Genomic DNA, 22,662 nt, shown 5'->3' with positions numbered 1-22,662 from the left:
CTCAATCTGATTGGTTGGACCTGGCTCACCAGTGGGTGGCCCACCCATGCATACACGGCAGCTTCACAATCATCTGTGTCAGAAAGCAATTTCCATTCCCAGAGCCCCCTTCAAAAACAGTGTCATCATCAGGACTGGCGTATCATGGATATTAGAGCTTTGGGGCGACACACGGAGAATGTTATTGCACATCCTAGAGAATCCCCCAAATAAGGCAGATCGGCACTAATCACTAAAAGAGCAAAGTGGACATTTTCAAAACACAGCTCAGAGGGTCTAAGGAACACAACACATTGGGTGGTCAATTGAGACCTCCATGGGAGTTAGGTGTGCATACCAAATAGCACATGGGTCCTGGTCGAAAGAAGTGCACTGCATAGGGAATAGGGTTCCATTTGGGATGTAGCCTAGCTCTTTATACTATTTTACAGAGGAGTGGTTTAGATCAAGTTCTCTAATCACTACAATGATGGGGAAGAGGTTTGTTTAATCACCAGTTGTGATTAAAGGCTAAACGGGGCTAGGAGACGGTTGTTGTGTCTATAGGAGCACTGTGTGTTCTTGCCTAGCGAAACAGCCAGTAGGAGTCATTAAGTGGCCAGTGTTGAGTGTTGACTGATACACGTGTCATCTGTTTCCGAGCAGATGGCCAGCATTACTTCCAAGACCTCAAATCTGCTTCTTCATTTGTGCATCTGACGCTGATTAAAGTCAAAGCATGTCTAGACCTCATAAACTCTATGTAAACAGACCGGGGATCATGTATCAAGAGTCTTAGAGTAGGAGCGCTGATGTAGGATCAGTTTAGCCACTTAGAGCACAATGGAAAATGTTACATGGGCAGGGAAGACCGGGGCCCGTATCCACAAAGCATCTCAGAAAAGGTCCTAGGAATCCTGTTAAAACCTGTTTCAAGACCAAAAGAAAAGCTAGCTCAGAGTAGATTTTAGGATGATGTTAAGACACTGCCCAGACAAACTCTGAGCCAGGAGTAAAATCATCTGATAAAAGTTTATCTCAGCTGGTACCCACGACAGTTTGAGGTACCACAAAGGAAAGGTAGCGATGATGCTCATTGCCATTGTTGCAAATGATGGGTAATAACTTGGCCTCCCGGGTGGTGCAGCGGTCTATGGCACTGCATCTCAGTGCTTGAGGCGTCACTACAGACACCCTGGTTCCATTCCAGGCTTGATCACAACCGGCCATGTTTGGGAGTCCCATAGGGTGGCGCACAATTGGCCCAGTGTTGTCTGGGTTTGGCCGGTGTAGGCCGTCATTGTAAATACACATTTCTTCTTAACTGACTTGCCTAGTTAAAATAAAAATATATAATAATTAACAATTGTGATGAGGCATTGCCAACTGTGAAGTCTATAGCACACTTCCGACAACCACGGTGAATGTGACTGTACATCAAATATGGCAATGGTAAAAACGTTTCATATCATTTTTGCCTGACATGATCACTTAGCCTACTCCTAATTCTTGCCTAAAATGTTGGCATGGCATGCATAACCATTTTTTAAGAAATTCTGATATTTTGGATAACGTCATGTGTGCATATTGCAATGTTCTATCATTAATCACAAACACATACGCCATAGATGCTGTCAACTGCCAAATTTACAATTTTCAGATTTTTTTTTTTAACAATGTGATATTGTGCACCAAACGGATGAACTTCAAATAACCAGATGGGTTGGGTTGGAAATAACATGATGTAGGTTAATGAAATAATCAAACTAAAAATATGTGATTATTTTTTAGCCGAGTGGTTATAATTATTTAGGCATATCCTGTGAATTAGGCCTCATGTAAAATCATTGTCAAAAGCGCAAGTAGGTCTAGATGAATTATGGGTTGATCATAGACATTTCTAAACGTTCTTTCAACTCCAAAGCAGTTGCCTGTCTGTGGCGCAGGAACCACTGACTCGCTGCCTTTTTCTGTAATCAAGAAACCTGCTGGTAGCTCTTAACTGGTTAGGACAGCTCACAAGGTCTCCTAAATATCTGTCGAATAGGTGGGACTCTTATGACTAAAGAGGCTTCATGCATAGCTTTTATCTTTACCCATAAGAGTAGGAGTAAAATTACTCTATTCTCAGCACTTTGTGGATACGGCCCCTGATCCCAGATCAGCAATCCTAATCTGAGACACTTTCAGAATATAGGCCCTGGTACAGAGCTGAGAAACCACCCTTACAGGAAGAACCACATGAATTTCACACATGATGTTTCACATTTGATCAAGTGATCTCATGTGATCTTATGTGAAGTTATTGTGATAACGTGACAACAGGTAAAAGCAACATGTGATAACACGAAAGAACACATAAATGTGACAATATCGGGATACAAAATCTCAACATGAAAATTTCAATATGAAACTACAAATTTGAGCACATGTGAGAGTTATATTTTCACATGTGAAAGTTTTTTTGCATGTGAATGTGCAAATTCGATTTTCACATGTGAAAATGAAATTCCAGATGTGAGGTGAGGTGAAAAAGTTATTCTCCTCACATGTGAAAATATGGCGTTAACATGTGAACTCTAAATGTAATACATGTGAACATACAGTCAGGTCCATAAATATTTGTAAATTGAACAAGTTATTATTATTTTAGCTGTCTACCACAGCATATTGGAGTTGAAATTAAATAATGAATATGAGCTGAAAGTGCAGCACTTTTTACATGTGGTCTCCCCCTTTTTAAGGGACCAAAAGTAATTGGACAATTGGCTGCTCAGCTGTTCCATGGCCAGCTGTGTGTTATTCCCTCATTAGTTAATTTACAAGTAATTAGATAAAAGGTCTAGAGTTGACTTCAAGTGTGGCATTTGGAATCTGTTGCTGTTAATCCTCAATATCAAGTCCAAAAAGCTGTCACTGCCAGTGAAGCAAGCCATCATTAGGCTGAAAAATCAAAACAAACCCTTCAGAGAGACAGCAAAAATATTAGGTGTGGCCTAATCAACTATATGGTACATTCTTAAAAAGAAAGAATGTGCTGTTGAGCTCAAGAACACCAAAAGGCCCAGAAAGACCAAGGAAAACAACTGTGGTGGATGACAGAATAATTAGTTCCCTGGTGAAGAAAAACCTCTTCACAACAGTTGGTCAGATCAAGAACACCCTCCAGGAGGTAGGCGTATCTGTGTCAAAGTCAATAATCAAGAGAAGACAGAGTAAATACAGAGGGTTTACCACAAGATGTAAACCATTGGTAAGCCTCAAAAACAGGAAGACCAGATTTTGCCAAAAATTGAAAAAAGCCTTTACAGTTCTGGAAAAACATCCTATGGACAGATGAGACAAAGATCATCTTGTACCAGAATGATGGGAAGAGATGAGTATGGAGAAGGGAAGGAACTGCTCATGATCCGAAGCATACCACCTCATCTGTGAAGCATGGAGGAGGTCGTGTTATGGCGTGGGCATGTATGAATGCCAATGGAACTGGTTCCCTTGTATTTATTGATGATGCAACTGCTGTCAAAAGAAGCAGGATGAATTCGGAAGTGTTTAGGGTTATATTATCTGCTCAGATTCAGCCAAATGCTTCAAAACTCGGCGCTTCACAGTGCAAACGGACAATGACCCAAAGCATACTGCGAAAGCAACCCAATACTTTTTTAAGGCAAAGAAGTGGAATGTTCTGCAATGGCCAAGTCAATCACCTGACCTGAATCCAATTGAGCATGCATTTCACTTGCTGAAGGCAAAACGCCCCAAGAATAAGCAGGAACTGAAGACCGCTGCAGTAAAGGCCTGGCAGAGCATCACCAGGGAAGAAACCCAGCATCTGGTGATGTCTATGGGTTCCAGATTTCAGGCAGTCCTTGACCGCAAAGGATTTGCAACCTTTAATTGCAAGTATTAAAACTCATAATTTAATTTATGATTATGTTAGTTTGTCCAATTACTTTTGAGCCCCTAAAATTGGGGGGCTATGTATAAAAATGGTTGTTATTCCTACACGGTTCATACAATAATTTGGAGAATTTTTTTTAAATTAAAGATGAAAGTCGACACTTAAAGCACATCTTGATTGTACGCCACCACAATGGATTTGAAAGGAAACAGAGCCAAAATGATGCCAAATGTGTCACTGTCCAAATACTTATGGAACATCTGACCTCAGCTCAACATGCGAAACCATCTATTAAAATGCGATTTTCACATGTGAAACTGTGAATTTCAAAATTACTGGAGATTTCGGTAACTTTGTTAAATTCCCAGTAGCTTTGCAACCCAACCCAGAACACAGCAGAAGAGAGAATGGAGAACACAGGAGAGAGCGGATGGAGAATTCATCAGACAAGCAAAGCAGTCTGATCCAATAAGATTCACCCAGACATGAGTGGCGTGTCAAAGATCCAATCCGATTCCTCCAGACATGATCGGCTTTTCATAGAGGGAACACCAGTGGTGTAAAGTACTTAAGTAAAAATACTTTAAAGTACTACTTACGTATTTTTTGGGGGTATCTGTACTTTACTTTACTATTTATCTTTTTGACTACTTTTACTTCACTATATTCCTAAAGAAAATAATATACTTTTTATTCCATACATTTTCCCTGGCACCCAAAAGTACTCGTTACATTTTGAATGCTTAGCAGGACAAGAAAATGGTCCACTTCACATACTTATCAAGAGAACATCCCTGGTCATCCCTACAGCCTCTGATCTGGCGGAGTCGCTAAACACAAATGCGTTGTTTGTAAATGATTTTTGAGTGATGGAGTGTGCCCCAGGCTATCGGTAAATACATTTTAAAAAAAACAAGAATACTGCCGTCTGGTTTTCTTAAAATAAGGAATTTTACATTTTTATTTTGATACTTAAGTATATTTTAGCAATTACATTTACTTTTGATACTTAAGTATATTTCAAACCAAATACTTTTAGACTTTTACTCAAGTAGTATTTTACTGGGTGACTTTCACTTTTACTTTTACTCAAGTATGACAATTGGGTACTTTTTCCACCTACTGGAGAACACCTCCAATCCACCAGACATTCCGTCCTGATACCTCTGTGTGTGTGTGTGTGTGTGGGTGCTTGTACACTGTCCGTGTGTGTATGTGCATGTGTTTCAAGCACTCTCATTCAGGCTTGATTTTGTAAGAATGGCCTGAATGTTAAGTCTGTCCTTTTATGTGGCCTGAATGTTTAGTCTCACTTTTAAAAGTTCTTATTCTGGCATTCATACTCAAATAATGTTGTTGATTTGCCCTTTACTCGTATTTGTTGCTAAAGCATAATTTGGAGGGGGAAAAAAACACTTCAAAACCACACCTGAAACATGATGTAATGTTGGGTCATTGGCTGAGCTGGTCAATCAGCGGTGTACTTGCATGAATATTGTTAATGACCGGTATACGCCCACGCCATTCTATTGTCGGGGTACGCCCACACCATTCAAAGTTGCTTTTTAAGATGCGCGTTTCAAAAAAAATTGGAAGGAAAACTATTTCACTCATATTGTCTTTAATTATAGGTAATATTTCATACAAATCTGGAAACACTGAACAGTTAGTTTTGTAATGCTTCAAATTGGGTTGAAATGTAATGAGGCAGGAAAAACACAACATAGTGCATTTGTCAGCGGTCAGTGAAAGGCAAAACCTGGGAGAATAGATGTCCTTCGTTGAAGGGGTAACTGAAGAGGTTGATCTCAGTGAATCAGGACGCAGATATGGAGAGGTCAGCAGAAACATGAGAAATTCAATAGACCAGAAGAGAGTGAACATGGAACCATTGATTTTCTCAGAATCCCTTAAAGGGATAGTTCAAACGAATTACAAAATTACACATTCGTTTCCTTACCCCGTAACCAGTCTATGGACAAGGTATGACAGCAATTCGTGTTTTAGTTTAGTTTCCCTGGCACTCTTTCCACATGTTAACGTTTTAGCATTTGTGGCACAAATCCCATTCATGTCATGGGACCGAAATTAGCATTTTTCGCTCATCATATCCAAATCATCCAAAAGTATCTCAAATTAATCGTGAAGCTCAACAAAGTCACTTTTAGATTACGTGAACATGATGTGCGAAAAATGCTAATATCGGTTTAATAACTTTAATGGGATTTGTGCCACAAATGCTAAAACACTAGCATATGGAAACAGTGCCAGGTAAACTAAACCAAAGCATGGATTGCTGTCATACCTTGTCCATAGACTCTACAGGGTAAGGAAACCAATGTGTCATTTGGGTGAACTATCTCTGCGTGCACAGCAGGTGGTTCAAAAACAGTGGGACGAAACGGTGCGTCTGTCTACAGCAGTTGGTTCGGAATATCTTTTTAAACGAATAATTTTTTTAAACATAACATGGAAAAAAACATAGGCAAACAGGAGCTTGCAAGTCCTTGTGCTTCGGGACTAAAAACACACTTGACATTAACTCAAGGGTACATTAGCTTTTATCTGAAAGCCGTGGCCCTAGTTAAAGTTAACAAAACGTGGCCCTATGTTAGTGTAGTGATACTCTTAGGGTGAGGCTACGGGCAGCCCCTTAAATGTTACGGTTTCAGACACAGTAACTGAAGAGCCCTTGAAGGACTGCTTTAAAACCAACTTGAAAACAGCTGTTTAGCATCTCTGGAGAGGCTATTTCTAGCAGGGAGGGAAGTGTGGATCAGCCCAAGTGCCCGTCCGATGTAATCAGCCTCCTCCCCAGACAGGAAGACAGACGGACAGACAAACAGGCGGACGGAGGGGTGGGCGGAAGGACGGTAAGCAGACATATAGACACACGGACAGACAGATGGACAGACATACAGCTGGACAGATGGAAGGACAGGCAAACAGACGGACGGACAGCTGGCCAATGAAGTCAGGACATTTGACTCCTCCCTTCGCACCACTAGGAGAGAGGGACCGCAGTGACTAGCGCCGGTTGTGTTTAATGGAATTAGATGTTTAGAGAAGGAACACCTGGGAATCTCTGAGGTCGCTGCGTATTTAAGATGTCCTGCTGTACCTACCGTAACCTTTACGCCCACGAGTTGTGTTTTCACAGGTGCATTCCTGTGTATGTGAAGAAGCACAGTGTGATTCTCATGCCAGCACTGCACTTATCAACTCCCTTGAGTAGGCATCGTTAAGCTAGCTTGCTACAATGTCTAATGTTAACACGGGACATTGTGACAAATGAAAAGTGATAAGTGATTATGTGTAAGAGATTTGACCTGGCAGCCTGTAAATGAATATTTTTTTTTGAATGTGTGTGTGTGCGTGTGTGTTGTATTTGACATCGCCACAAGGAGAATATTATGTGTAAACCAACACCCAAGCTCACGCAATCCCCTGGTGATAGAGCCCTGCTCTGGTCATGCCTCCCCTTGGCCCTAGCTTTCGTTCTATAACCGTTTAATACAAACTTGAGGGATTCTGACTAACCCCTATAATCCACAATAACATTCTCTCAATGGCATTGGGAACATAAGGTGATAACTGCACTGAGAAAAACAATGTGTTCATCACAGCAAATGTCTGGTAGCTTTCTCAAAATTCACAGGTTTTCCAGGAAACCGGGGGATTTCGTGGAAATTATCAGAATTTTGCAACCCTAATCACAGCATGAGGCTTTCCCATTCCAATGCAGGACTTTCCTCTCCATTACTCCTTACAAAGTGTTGAGGCCAAAACGTATTGTTTTGTCAGTTCAATGAATAATGACTTTCAGTCATTCCAGCATCATTAGTTAACATATCAGTTATACCTGGATTAAAGTCATGGATTCATTTTGGGGTCCTTCTTCGATCCAGCTGCCATTTGCACCTACATAAACAACATGATCCTCCTGTATGTATCTGGTGAAATTATATGAGATACCACACACAGCCCTGTGGTATCCCAGAGAAACAGGCCTGCCTTGGATGCTAAACCCAGCAGCTGTCTTTTAATCCTGGGATATATAGAGAGAGAGAGCGAGAGAGAGTATGGATGGATGTTTGGGAGGGAAACCTGACACTCCCGTCACCTGGCTCTGGACCACAGGATGGGGGATGGGGGTGGTGGAGGGGGACTGCTGCTGAAGAGGCCATTTTGTGTTTCCCTCCCAAGCCATTCTGCATACAATCTGAGTCCTGCCCTACACACAACCTCCTGACGACTTTTCCACCCTGGCGCTGCCCTGATGCACATCCCTCTCTCTCCGCACATGACACACACACACACACACACACACACACACACACACCGTCGGAGACACGAATAGACATGCCCGAAAACTGGTGCATGTGCCAAAAGTAGTAGGTATCGTCCTCTACAGCTGACGCACACACACACACCGGTTCGATGACCTGACAGGGCTGTGTGTAGCAGCCTACTCTCTGGAGGGGATTTGCAGAGACTGGCAGTATTCCATTGTGCCTGTGCTCACGTGGCCTGTCAATCACCCTGTCACTGTGGAGACGATGTCCCAGAGTGGGTGCCTGCACTGCACCAGCGAAAGGAGAGATGAGAGGCCCAGCTGCAACTATCATATGCCTCACATGCAATAAGCATCATCACACATCATCATCCCATTATTGCGTTCGCCACATTAAAAACACATTGGCCCGTATTCATAAATGCATTTTCATGGAGCGTCTCAGAGTAGGAGTGCTGACCTAGGATCAGGTCCCCCTGTCTATGTATCCTTATTAATCCTAGATCAGCACTCCTACACTGAGACACTTTATGAATAGTGTGCGTTATACTAGAGAAACCGTGTCTGCTTATCACCATGTGTCTGTCCTCTGTGACTGTGTGGTGTTGCGGTGCACAGTGAGGCTGAGGTACCACTGGAGAAATAAGTGGCTCAAGGTGAGCATCACCTCGACAAGACAGAGAGCGCACAGTGATCACCAAACCCCTGTATGCACGGACTGCATCTATCTAGCGATGACAGGTCAGCACAGGCAAGATGGAGAGCATTGCATCAATACACTGAGTATACAAAACATTAAGAACACCTGCTCTTTCCATGATATAGGCTGACCAGGTGAATCCAGGTGAAAACTGTGATCCCTTATTGATGTCACTTGTTAAATCCAGAGGTTAAAATAGGATTTTTAAGCCATGAGACAATTGAGACATGGATTGTGTATGTGTGCCATTCAGAGGGTGAATGGCCAAGACAAAAAAACTAAGTGCCATTGAACGGGGTATGGTAGTAGGTGCCAGTGCACCGGTTTGAGTCAAGAACTACAACACTGCTGGGCTTTCCACACTCAACAGTTTCCTGTGGGTATCAAGAATGGTCCACCACCCAAAGGACATCCAGCCAACTTGACACAACTGTGGGAAGCATTGGAGTCAACATGTGCCAGCATCCCTGTGGAACGCTTTCGACACCTTGTAGAATCCATGCCCTGACGAATTGTTCGTAATGTTTGGTATACTGAGTGTATATTGCAAGGGCAAATGCCACCTAAAGTAAGATATATCCGAAGACATTCACTGTGTGAGTATAGAATAGAGTGACCATTGACGTCTGTGTTTAGATCACAGGTTTGGGGCAATACAAAACTTCCTACTAATCTAGCTTCAGACATGTCATGCATATGGATGATGGTATACAGTACATATGCTGTTCCGTTGCAGGCATAATAAGTCTCTCTCTTCTGAGTTGAGGCAGATCAGGCCTGGGTTCAAATATTATGTGAAATAATTTCAAATACTGTGTTTGATTGAGCTTGCCTGGCGAAATGTAACCAATAGAAAAGTCCAAACAGTCTTAACCCCATCCATCTGGCACTCCAGGCAGGTTAAAGCAAATTATGAAAGTATTTGAACGATTTCAAATAGTATTTGAACCCAGGTCTGGGGCATTCTGTTGCTTTCACAGGACAATTTCTCAAAGAGAAGAGTACAAAAAAAAAGCACAGAAGTTTACATACACTTAGGTTGGAGTCATTAAAGCTCGTTTTTCAACCACTCCACAAATTTCTTATCATCAAACTATAGTTTTGGCAAGTCGGTTAGGACATCTACTTTGTGCATAACACAAGTCATTTTTCCAACAATTGTTTACAGACAGATTATTTCACTTATAATTCACTGCATCACAATTCCAGTGGGTCAGAAGTTTACATACACTGAGTTGACTATGCCTTTAACCAGCTTGGAATATTCCAGAAAATGATGTCATGGCTTTAGAAGCTTCTGACAGGCTAATTGACATCATTTGAGTAAATTGGAGATGTACCTGTGGATGTATTTCAAGGCCAACCTTCAAACGCAGTGCCTCTTTGCTTGACATCATGGGGAAATCAGCCAAGACTTCAGAAAACAATTGTAGACCTGAAAAGTATAGTTCATCCTTGGGAGCAATTTCCAAACGCCTGAAGGTACCACGTTCATCTGTACAAACAATAGTATGCAAGTATAAACACCATGGGACCACCCAGCCGTCATACCGCTCAGGAAGGAGACGCGTTCTGTCTCCTAGAAATGTACGTACTTTGGTGCGAAACGTGCAAATCCATCCCAGAACAACAGCAAAGTACCTTGTGAAGATGCTGGAGGAAACAGGTACAAAAGTATCTATATCCACAGTAAAACAAGTCATATCTCGACCTGAAAGGCTGCTCAGCAAGGAAGAAGCCACTGCTCCAAAACCGCCATTAAAAAAAGCCAGACGGTTTGCAACTGCACATGGGGACAAAGATCATACTTTTTGGAGAAATGTCCTCTGCTCTGATGAATCAAAAATAGAGCTGTTTGGTCATTATATTTGGAGGAAAAAGGGGGAGGCTTGCGAGCCAAAGAACACCATCCCAACCGTGAAGCACGGGGGTGGCAGCATCATGTTGTGGCGGTGCTTTGCTGCAGGAGGGACTGGTACACTTCACAAAACAGATGGCGTCATGAGGCGGAAAATTGTGGAGATTTTGAAGCAACATCTCAATACATCAATCAGGAACTTAAAGCTTGGTAACAAATGGGTCTTCCAAATGGATAATGACCCAAAGCATACTTCCAAAGTTGTGGAAAAATGGCTTAAGGACAACAAAGTCAAGGTATTGGAGTGGCCATCACAAAGCCCTGACCTCAATCCTATAGAAAATGTGTGGGCAGAACTGAAAAAGCGTGTGCGAGCAAGGAGGCCTACAAACCTGACTCAGTTACACCAGCTCTGTCAGGAGGAATGGGCCAAAATTCACCCAACTTATTGTGGGAAGCTTGTGGAAGGCTACCCGAAACGTTTGACCCAAGTTAAACAATTTAAAGGCAATGCTACCAAATACAAATTGAGTGTATGTAAACTTCTGACCCACTGGGAATGTGATGAAAGAAATAAAAGCTGAATAAATCATTCTCTCTACAATTTCTCTGACATTTCACATTCTTAAAATAAAGTGGTGATCCTAACTGACCTAAGAAAGGGAGTTTTTACTAGGATTAAATGTCAGGAGTTGTGAAACAGTTTAAATGTATTTGGCTAAGGTGTATGTAAACTTCCGCCTACAACTGTAAATAAGGTATTTCTGTTTTTTATTTTGAACACATTTGCTAAAATTTCTAAAAACCTGTTTTCGCTTGCACATTATGGGGTATTGTGTGTAGGTTGCTGAAGGAAAAGAAATATTGAATCAATTTTCGAATAAGGCTGTAACGTAACAAAATGTGGTCTGAATACTTTCCGAAGGCAGTGAGCTTGATGTGGTCTAAGGGTTATTTGGCTTGTAACCATAGTGGAACCATTTTTAGTGCTAAATGGAACCATTTTTTAAAAAGGTTCTATAAGAACAATGCTCACAAGGTTATAGTTGGAACCTGTCTGGTGCTATAAAGAACCCTTCTATAAAAACCATTAAAAAAAGGTTATCTACAGCACCAAAAAAAAAAAGTTCCGCTATGGTTACAACCCTTTTTGGGGCTCCATAAAATCCTCTTTACCCCTTTTTCTCCCCAATTGGTAGTTACAGTCTTGTCCCATCGCTGCAACTCCCGTACGTACTCGGGAGGGGCAAAGGTTGAGAGCATGCATCCTCCGAAACACGTCTTCGCCAAGCCGCACTGCTTCTTGACACACTGTTCGCTTAACCTGGAAGCCAGCCGCACCAATGTGTCGGGGTAAACACCGTACCGCGATCAAAGTCGCCCATACACCACAAGGAGTCACTAAAGCGCAATGGGAAAAGGACATCCCAGCCGGGGAAACCCTCCCCTAACCCAGATGACGCTGGACCAATTGTGTGCCGCCTCATGGGAGCGACACAGCCCGGGATCGAACCCGGATTTGTAGTGACACCTCTAGCACTGCGATGCTGTGCCTTAGACCGCTGTGCCACTCAGAAGGCTACATAGGACCCTTTTAATGGTTATTTATAGAACCTTTATGGAGAATGGCTGAGTAGTGAAATTGTTTTGTGATGTATATATGATCCTCAGATGTTCCAGGGCTAGCACACCTGATTCAACTTGTCAATAAAAAACAATATTACAACCAATGGAATTGTAGAAATATAATATGGCAATTAAACCAGATAAAAAAAAAAAAAAACCTGTATGGTTCTACAAAGAACCTTTGAGGTTGAGAGGTTCAATTTCACTGCTCATATTAATGGATAACATGAAATAGAATAACACAGCAGGTTACATAAACTGGAGTGACACTCTCACCCACGGGTTGCAAAAAAGAGCTGTGCACAAACCACGCCCCAAAATATTCCCTACATTTGAATTATCACTAAAAGTGGAAAGAACATTTTTCTGAACTGCAAATAACCATTTTAAGGGCTCAAACAGTTCTTTTGGGTCAGTATGGTTCTACATAGAACCATCATCACCCTTCCTACCCTCATGTTTTGGTGTGTAGCCAGTCTTGATACCAACCCAGAGACCAGTGGCCCTTATGACTGTCAGGGGCCCCTACCAGTGGCCCTATCATTGACTCCAGGTGACAAATGAGCATTATGACAGGTGATGCTACTTGCGGCGACACACAGTAACTAAACCACACTCTCATGGCAATCCTATAAAATCATCAGCAATTAATGATCCTTGACATGATTTTATGGATTTGATGACTTTGAATCCATGACTGAATGCTTGAATATCCTAACTGCTTGTAATGCCTTTATAACATAACATACCGGTATGTAAAGGAAAATATAATATTACAATCCCAAAATAGAGGGTTAGATTGATCACTTTAGGTAAAAATGCTATTGAGGAGGTTTGGAGCTTGGCCAAATTAATAAGCACATGGGGGAAATATGGGTGCAGGGACAGTGACTGCTAAAAGAAAAAGATTGTAAATGTATAAATGTAGCTATAGCCTTATTGTAGTATCAAATACGTCTAAACAAGATAATTAGAAGCCAGTCATTTACCAAATATATGGACTGCTATATCAGCATGATTTTCCCAAATATGAATCATCCAAGCCAAGGTCAGTGTGGACACAAGCTCGAAACTTGAAAGCAACAAACCAAGAAGCAATCAAGAGTAGTGCTTACTGTGTGATTTGGGGCTGGCTTTGCGGTCACTGGGAGGAAGCTGGTCCGCAAACTGCACCCGATGTCCCGACATGTTCGATAGGCTAACTCTCAAGTCAAGGGGCACGTTGCACCACCACCGTCGCAGTTTGTTTCAAAGTATCCAACAACTTCCACCGATATGGTTATTTCGCATGGGTGACCCGTATCTTGCAACTCTTGCTCGTTGGACGTACATACAGCTCAAATATAAAATATCGTTCAGATTGTCATTCAGTTTTGCCTTTCGTCACTCTATGCCATTTGCTGGCAACAGATGCCAATACTGCAGCAGTAGCGGTCGAGGCAGCTAGTGATCCGGATCTGCTTTTACTACCGCGCTCACCTGACTTACTAACTGACAGCTGGTTGTGTGTGGAGCACTGGTTCATTATAGCAAATAGAGCGGGAGAGGGAGAGGCAAAGGCTAGTATATAGGCAGAGCAGAAAGGCACAGGCTGGTATATACGCAGAGAGGAAAAGGCACAGGCTGGTATATACGCAGAGAGGTAAAGGCACAGGCTGGTATATACGCAGAGAGGAAAAGGCACTGGCTGGTATATAGGCAGAGAGGAAAAGGCACAGGCTGGTATATACGCAGAGAGGAAAAGGCACAGGCTGGTATATAGGCAGTAGGGAAAAGACACCGGCTGGTATATAGGCAGAGAGGAAAAGATACCTGCTGGTATATAGGGAGAGAGGAAAATGCACAGGCTGGTATATACGCAGAGAGGAGAAGATACCTGCTGGTATATAGAGAGAGAGGAAAAGCTCATGTTTTTTGTGCATTAAAAAAACATTGGTATCCACATGACTGCAGAATTACATCATAACAGTTTACAGCCGCTGTTCTTATTATTTTAGAGTTAGGGGAAATAAAACATGCGGCCATAAAATAGCCAAAGATACACAAAGTCAAACCAGACTGTACATGTTCAAAGAAAAACGTGTATATATATATATATATATATATATATATATATATATATATATATATATATATATATAAAGTATTACAATAGCAAAACAAGCCTACAAACGTTGTAGGCAGACGTGGGGGAAAAGTAGACACAAGGTAACTTAACCAAGGCGTGCATAACGGGGACGACTGTGACCGTTACGTGTAGGGGTGTCCTGACTTTGGGGTTAAGACTACCTAAAGCAAACATTCCTTTGGACATAGCAGTTAGGCCAACTGTTTGTGTATTGATGCTATGTGAAGGCAAAAGTATCTAAAGATAATTTGATTTTATACTGTGCAATGTTTCAATCAACCCTGTGAAACAAGTCAATTGAGTGGTCTAATACGCCATCTAGTGGTTATGCATGGGAATAAAGCAAACTATAAAACCACTTCTGGAGATAGAGAAAGCCGAGGTCACCCCTATTCCATGTCTAGTGTGTGTGTGTGTGTGCCCATGAACTTGCACGGGGATGAAAATAACGTCAGTAAAACAGAGTAAAATGTGTAAATAGAACACCAAATGTGTTATTTCAAAACATTTTTTCAGTTTGCGCGCCAACACCTTACAAAGGCCTAAAGCTGAACAACACTAACTTAACACTTACAACCCAATAAATCATCTCTAGAAGAGTAGACCTGAGTGCACACTGTAAAAAGTGGGACGCCACTGTTGTTCATCTGAAGTGCTTTTTCTGATTTGTTATGATCCAAAATTAGGCTTTGGTTCGTTCGACCTGTTCTAATACATTTGTCTGAAATCAAATAACGAATGTGACAGATCAAGGAGATTTTTTTTTAAATTGAATGAAAGCTTCTAAATTGCTTTCAACACCTCGTGTGAATTCACCTTGCTTGGCAGTTGGTGCAATGTAGTGGTCGCAGAAGAGTTGGAGTCGTGGCGTATTTGGGGCGTGGCATTCAGTTGTTTTTTTTGGGCCACCTGTGAGAGTAAATGTCATTCCAGGTAATGTGTTGATTTTTTTATATATCATTATTACGTGTGCTCCCTCTCCGCCCTCTAGGTCACCAGGCTGCTCGTTTTGGCGCACACTTGTCACCATCGTTACTCACCTGGACTTGATCACTTCCCTGATTACATTCCCTATATATGTCACTCCCTTTGGTTCCTTCCCCAGGCATGATTGTTTCTGTTCCAGCGTCATGTCTGTACGTCGGTCGTGTTTCTTATTTTGGATTATGTTGTTTATTCATTGAAACACTCACACTCTGAACTTGCTTCCCGCACCTCTCAGCGCACATCGTTACAATTAAATGTTCACTGCCAGCACTGAATCTTAAATTATATTTGCGTAAGTACTATGATATTAAAGAGGCTGGCAAGGTTTCCATTGATGAGATGGTCACCACTTGGTTACAATATTGTAACCAGTTAATGTGAAAGTCTTCTGACAATAAAGTGTTTGGAGTCCAGCTTGATTAAGAGGACATTTATTTAATTGTTTGTATCCAATTGAAGAAATTTGGATAGCTAATTCCAATGTGAAAATTAAACTTGGTACAACATTAAAAATGGGTTGTATATAAACTCAGCAAAGAAAGTGTCCTCTAACTGTCAACTGTGTTTATTTTCAGCAAACTTAACATGTGTAAATATTTGTATGAACATAACAAGACTCAACAACTGAGACATAAACTGAACAAGTTCCACAGACATGTGACTAACAGAAATTAAATAATGTGTCCCTGAACAAAGGGGGGTCAAAATCAAAAGTAACAGTCAGTATCTGGTGTGGCCACCAGCTGCATTAAGTACTGCAGTGCATCTCCTCCTCATGGACTGCACCAGATTATCCAGTTCTTGCTGTGAGATGTTACCCCACTCTTCCACCGAGGCACCTGCAAGTTCCCGGACATTTCTGGGGGGGAATGGCCCTAGCCCTCACCCTCCGATCCAACAGGTCCCAGACATGCTCAATGGGATTGAGATCTGGGCTCTTCGCTGGCCATGGCAGAACACTGACATTCCTGTCTTGCAGGAACTCACGCACAGAACGAGCAGTATGGCTGGTGGCAGTGTCATGCTGGAGGGTCATGTCAGGATGAGCCTGCAGGAAGGGTACCACATGAGGGAGGAGGATGTCTTCCCTGTAACGCACAGTGTTGAGATTGCCTACAATGACAACAAGCTCAGTCCGATGATGCTGTGACATACCGCCACAGACCATGACGGACCCTCCACCTCCAAATCGATCCTGCTCCAGAGTACAGGCCTCGGTGTAACGCTCGTTCCTTCAACGATAAATGCAAATCCGACCATCACCCTGGTGAGACAAAACCGCGACACATCAGTGAAGAGCGCTTTTTGCCAGTCCTGTCTGGTCCAGCGACGGTGGGTTTGTGCCCATAGGCGTCGTTGTTGCCGGAGATGTCTGGTGAGGACCTGCCTTACAACAGGCCTACAAGCCCTCAGTCCAATCTCTCTCAGCCTATTGCGGACAGTCTGAGCACTGATGGAGGGATTGTGCATTCCTGGTGTAACTCGGGCAGTTGTTGTTGCCATCCTGTACTTGTCCCGCAGGTGTGATGTTCGGATGTACCGATCCTGTGCAGGTGTTGTTACCCGTGGTCTGCCACTGCGAGGATGATCAGCTGTCCGTCCTGTCTCCCTGTAGCGCTGTCTTAGGCGTCTCACAGTATGGACATTGCAATGTATTGCCCTGGCCACATCTGCAGTCCTCATGCCTCCTTGCAGCATGCCTAAGGCATGTTCACGCAGATGAGCAGGGACCCTGGTCATCTTTCTTTTGGTGTTTTTCAGAGTCATTAGAAAGGCCTCTTTAGTATCCTAAGTTTTCATAACTGACCTTAATAATTGCCTACCGTCTGTAAGCTGTTAGTGTCTTAACGACCGTTCCACAGGTGCATGTTCATTAATTGTTTATGGTTCATTGAACAAGCATGGGAAACAACCCTTTACAATGAAGATCTGTGAAGTCATTTGGATATTTACGAATTATCTTTGAAAGACAGGGTCCTGAAAAAGGGACGTTTCTTTTTTGCTGAGTTTAGTTTGAATTGATGGTATTTATTAGGTTTAACTAATGGGGAAAATAGTGTTGAATGAAATAGGTTACAACTTGAAATATTGGTTTGTTAATAATCAAATAAAACTGTTGGCATTGAATCATAAACTGAACAAAAATATTAACGCAGTATGCAACAATTTCAAAGATTTAACTGAGTTACAGTTCATAGAAGGAAATCAGTCAATTTAAATAAATAAATTAGGCCCTTAATCTATGGATCTCACATGACTGGGCAGGGGGGCAGCCACGGGTGTGCCTGGGAGGGCATAGGCCCACCCACTTGGTAGCCAGGTCCACCCACTGGGGAGCCAGGCCCAGACAATCAGTTTTTCCACACAAAAGGGCTTTATTACAGACAGAAATACTCCTCAGCACCCCCCACCCCTCAGACAATCCCGCAGGTAAAGAATCCGGATATTGAGGTCCTGGGCTGGCTTGGTTACACGTGGTCTGCGGGTTGTGAGGCTGGTTGGATGTACAGCGGAAATCTCTAAAATTATGTTGGAGGTGGTTTATGGTCGAGAAATTAACATTCAATTCTCTGGCAACAGCTCTGTTGGACATTCCTGCTGTCAGCACGCCAATTACACGTGCCCTCAAAATTTGAGACATCTGTGGCATTGTGTTGGGTGACAAAACTGAATATTTTACAGTGGCCTCTTACGCATCGATCACACCAACAGCGTCATTGCATTTTGGTACACCAGAAGTACATTAACTTCCAATGGAACGCTGTGTTTGCCTTGCAGCATTGCATTGCAGAGGCAGTTGCAGTGTGTTCTGTGTGGGGGATACGTTGGATTTATCGAACGTATGCATCAAACTGTATGCGTAGACGGCTTGACAGAAACGGTAATAGAAGGTGAATGTTGAACTTTTGTTGCACACCTATCCAGATGACGTTGAGTAACATTTTGCGGAATGACACTGTCGGTGTGATCAAGGCGTTATTGTCCCCAGCACAAAGTGCACCTGTGTAATGATCATGCTGTTTAATCAGCTTCTTGATATGCCATATCTGTCAGGTGGATAGATTATTTTGGCAAAGGAGAAATGCTCACTAACAGGGATGTAAACACATTTTTGCACAAAACTGGAGAGAAATAAGCTTTATTTCCATATGGAACATTTCTGGGATCTTTTATTTCAGCTCATGAAACATGGGACCAACACATTACATGTTGCTTTTATATTTTTGTTAAGTATAGATTTAGTATCAACAAATGTCTATTTAACCAGTTGACACCATTTTTTTTTAGGTTGTTACAGAGTAATTCCAACCCATTCACTTCAAACAAAACACATCAATGTATGGGAAATAATACAAGCTCCTTCAAGCATCACTTGGAACTAACATTTTGTCGTTTAGTCTATTTACAACACAACATTATTAAATATAACATGTGCACTGCACTTCAATTCAGATACAATACAAAACTTAGAAAATGTCATTAAGGCAATGTTGAAGTCACAAACACACAGAATCAAAGTGCAATCGGTTTAAAGAGAAAGTGAGAGAGAAAGAGAGACAGGCTGATTAACATTTGAATGCAGCAGTTGAATAACTATTGGTTTCAAATGTGACCGTTTTGCTCAATGTACATTTTAGACAGTGATGCTGCCATCGACTTGGCCAGCTCTTCGTCCCGTTTCCTTTGCATCTGAGAGCGATGAAACCACTCGTCATACTCTGGGTTGGCCACACACCTGTCCAGCAAGACATCATAGTGTCCGTTGCTGAGCCAACTCAACCAGACAGCGGGTTTGGACGAATCATCTTCCCCCAGGTAGTGCACCATGGTTGAAACCGTGGGGCTCTCCAAGCTACCTCCTGTGGTTAGGTAAATGTTCACATTCAACATCTGACTCATCGCCAGAAGCTCCGGATAACCCGCCCAGGCGCCGTCCTGAGCTGCATTGATCAAGAACTCCCCGACATCCCCCTCAATGATGGGGTTAAACTCATCCAAGTGGTCGGCTATATGGTGCATCGTCTGCTCTCTCAGCTCGTTGTGCATAGACTGCTCTCCATAGGCGGCTTTACACACCGCCCTGTACAGACAGTTGCCGTCAGGGATGATGTGGAATCTGTACTTGTGTGCCCTCTCCTGAATGTACCTGTTCTGTTTCTCCACCTCCGCTATGTAGCACGTCACCTTGTCGTTGATGTCGCCCCTTTTTGCATCTCTCCGCGGAGACGGCTCCTGTAGGACACAGAGCTCAAAGAGCTGCGCCTCGCCTGATGGAGAGTCCAGGTCCGAGTATTCACTGTCATTTTTACTTTCACAGGAATCCACTATATTCTGGCCTAAATGGGTCGACTGCGCCTCTAAGTTCTGATGGCGTTTCGGGTTCACAGTGTCACTTGTAACGGGTTTCCCCGTTCCATTTGCCATGTTCATTCGCTCCTCACACTTTCTGTAACTTGGTCCATCGTTCTTGTCAACATTTATCAGGTTATTTTCACGTTCCACGTTTTGACTATCATCGAGTAGACCCCATCTACCTCTCAAGTGATCAATTAAGTCCACAATCAAGTCTGTGTCCAAATGATCATCTCGGTCACGCGCCTGAATCACAACATCTTGTGAATATGAGTCCGACGGAGCCGGTTTTGTCTGGGTCTCCTTTATGATGTGCACTGGTACGTATCTCTCAACTCCGTCAGGCCGATGAATGATTATCTCTGCGGTAGAAGTGTAGTAGACTGGCTTCATGGAAGCAGCCTCGTAACATGAAAAAGCAGCGGGCATGTTTGCGGTAGATTGAGTCTCTCCTACCGGATTCCCGTTAGTCACTGTTGGAGTAAGCCCACTCGGTTTATTATTTGCAGAGCTCGTTGTTGTCCTGGACAAATGGTCAGTAATGGTACCACTTGTGATAGTTATCGAAACTTTGCGAGAGGATCCGGGATAGTGTGTCAACGCACTGCTGTACAACTGCATTTTGGAAGACTCGCCTTTATACAAAACGCTACAGCCCCAAGTGTTACGGAAAGATGACAACAAAGGCCCAAAATACACTCTGTCATCAATAACAGCTAAGTTGTACGATACGTTTCCATGGATCCGGTGTCTTGTACCCGTTGTCACTCATAGGACCGATTTTAGCCATATTGCGTCAGCGTAGTCTCCCTAATTTTAGACCTGAAAAGTGTAACCGGACACTCACCGCTTCGTCTCCCCTCATAGCCAACTGTTGAAGTAGTTGTACGTAGAGCAGTAATGACCGCAGCGAGGGAATTCAAAGGTTTTGATGTGTCACAGTACACTCTCGGAAGTTCTCTCGTTCCAGTCGGCGGAGTCAGGGCGGCGTCGCCACTCTGGTATGCGCAAAGCGTGCCAAAAGCTACATCACTGTTAAGCGCACGGATATGCGCAAAAATGACTCACAACCCTCATTACTTCTTGAGAGTAAAGCGAGGTCCCGTCCTTGAAAGGATTGTAATGCCTTTTTTTTTATCCCGATTGTATTCTATTCAATACAGCCTAATGCATTTTCTATCCATTAGCTTTTAAGTGGTTATTTGCCAATGTAGACTACTGTGCTTAAAAACTTCAGTCATTATTTATTTTTGTTCGTTTACAGTACGGAAAACACAGTATGTGAAAATATATGTTAAACAATCTGTTATTACACTATTATTGGGGCGGCATGTAGCTTAGTGGTTAGTGCGCTGGGCTAGTAACTGGAAGGTTGCTAGATCGCATCCCTGAGCTGACAAGGAAAAAATCTGTCGTTCTGCCTCTGAACAAGGCAGTTAACCCACTATTCCTAGGCCGTCATTGTAAGTAAGAATTTGTTCTTAACTGACTTGCCTAGTTAAATAAAAATTATTTAAATAATGTTGTGCACAATCTTTCATCAATATGTAAAGATCCCTATTAGGCCTACCTCACCTGTATTGTATTACCTGAATTAAACCACGTGGACATGGTCTGAAATAGACATTACTCATCTCACAGAGATCGTATTGGTAGATCTCCATTTCAACCAGCTAACATGTGTCATTGCATGTCAACTAAAGGGAAAGCTTGTGAACGAGCTATTTGATATATATAAATAGGTTAATCAAACTGTTACCCCCAAACTTTCCTGTTAGGCAAATGGCATGTATAGTTTTGAAGCTACCTGTTTTTATGCTCTTTCCTGCGCCATTGTTGTCGTTGTTAAGTGAACATTGTTTGGGCATAACAACGAGTTGACATGATAGCGCAAACATACTGGCAGTTTTGAGGCCTTGTAGGCTATTTTTTTAATTACTATGTACAATTGTTTTAAACATCTAAAGCAGAGCTATACAATATGAATGTATTTTCAGTCTATGGGGCACTGTCTATGGGGCAGAAAAGCTCATTAGCATGCATCAAATTGCATCCAATTTAGTATTTGGTATGCTGTTCATTTAGAAAAACACTTCATATTATTAATTCACTGAGATTTAATAATATTCAGAGTTACGTTTTTCGAAATTAACATTATTCCAAATGAAATTGTCACTTTTAATATTATCAGATACTGTATATAATGACGATATGGTCTTGTCTCCGCATTAACAATGTGAGTAGTTTTCCCAAAGGAGGGAAAGCAATAAGCAGACCGATATTCCCGCGTGGACAGATTTTGACGGGAGTGGACCCTCTCCCTTCGCCTCGTAATTTCTGATAGTATTCTTACGAAACGTGCAATGTATAGTTATCGCCAGCAGAGAGCAGCCCTGTACTTTACCTGTGCTTTTCACGATTACGTCATCGTGTACACAGTATTCTGGTAAGGTACCGGTTTTAATATCATAGGGGGTGGCGACACGAGCCCTTTAAAAATGGTGCAGTCCTCACATGGTCAGTGGACAAAACGTAGTACTATCTGACCCCTAGTTACAGAAAGAAAAGCAACAAAGTAACAGATTGTGTTGAATAGGAATAGGGGTGATCCCTTTCCACTGTGTTGCTTTCCATGGCCCCTCCCCGAGAGCCTAATAGGCCCACAGAGTATATTGTTTCCTGGATCATCAATTATTATCATATGTAGGCTGGCTATATGCTATAACATATCCACGCTTGAGGTAGAATTAGGTCATATTTGTCTGAGATGTTCATCAATGAGATTTCAGCCTTTATTCACCCATTCAAAGAGAGCCAGAAGTTTGTTGAATTCTCA

General features: G+C 42.4%; 1 protein-coding gene across 1 annotated transcript; it reads right to left on the bottom strand.

Annotated features, from left to right (window-relative positions):
- Positions 1-18,596: 18,596 nt before the first annotated feature.
- LOC139583542 (OTU domain-containing protein 1-like) lies at positions 18,597-20,868 on the bottom strand. Its single transcript, XM_071414728.1, has one exon. The coding sequence runs from the start codon at positions 20,445-20,447 to the stop codon at positions 19,077-19,079; it is 1,371 nt and encodes a 456-aa protein (XP_071270829.1). The 5' UTR covers positions 20,448-20,868; the 3' UTR covers positions 18,597-19,076.
- Between the last annotated feature and the right edge of the window lie 1,794 nt (positions 20,869-22,662).

Source organism: Salvelinus alpinus, chromosome 8 (assembly GCF_045679555.1).
Source record: "Salvelinus alpinus chromosome 8, SLU_Salpinus.1, whole genome shotgun sequence".
NCBI lineage: Eukaryota > Metazoa > Chordata > Actinopteri > Salmoniformes > Salmonidae > Salvelinus > Salvelinus alpinus.
This window is presented reverse-complemented; position numbering and strand designations above follow the sequence as displayed.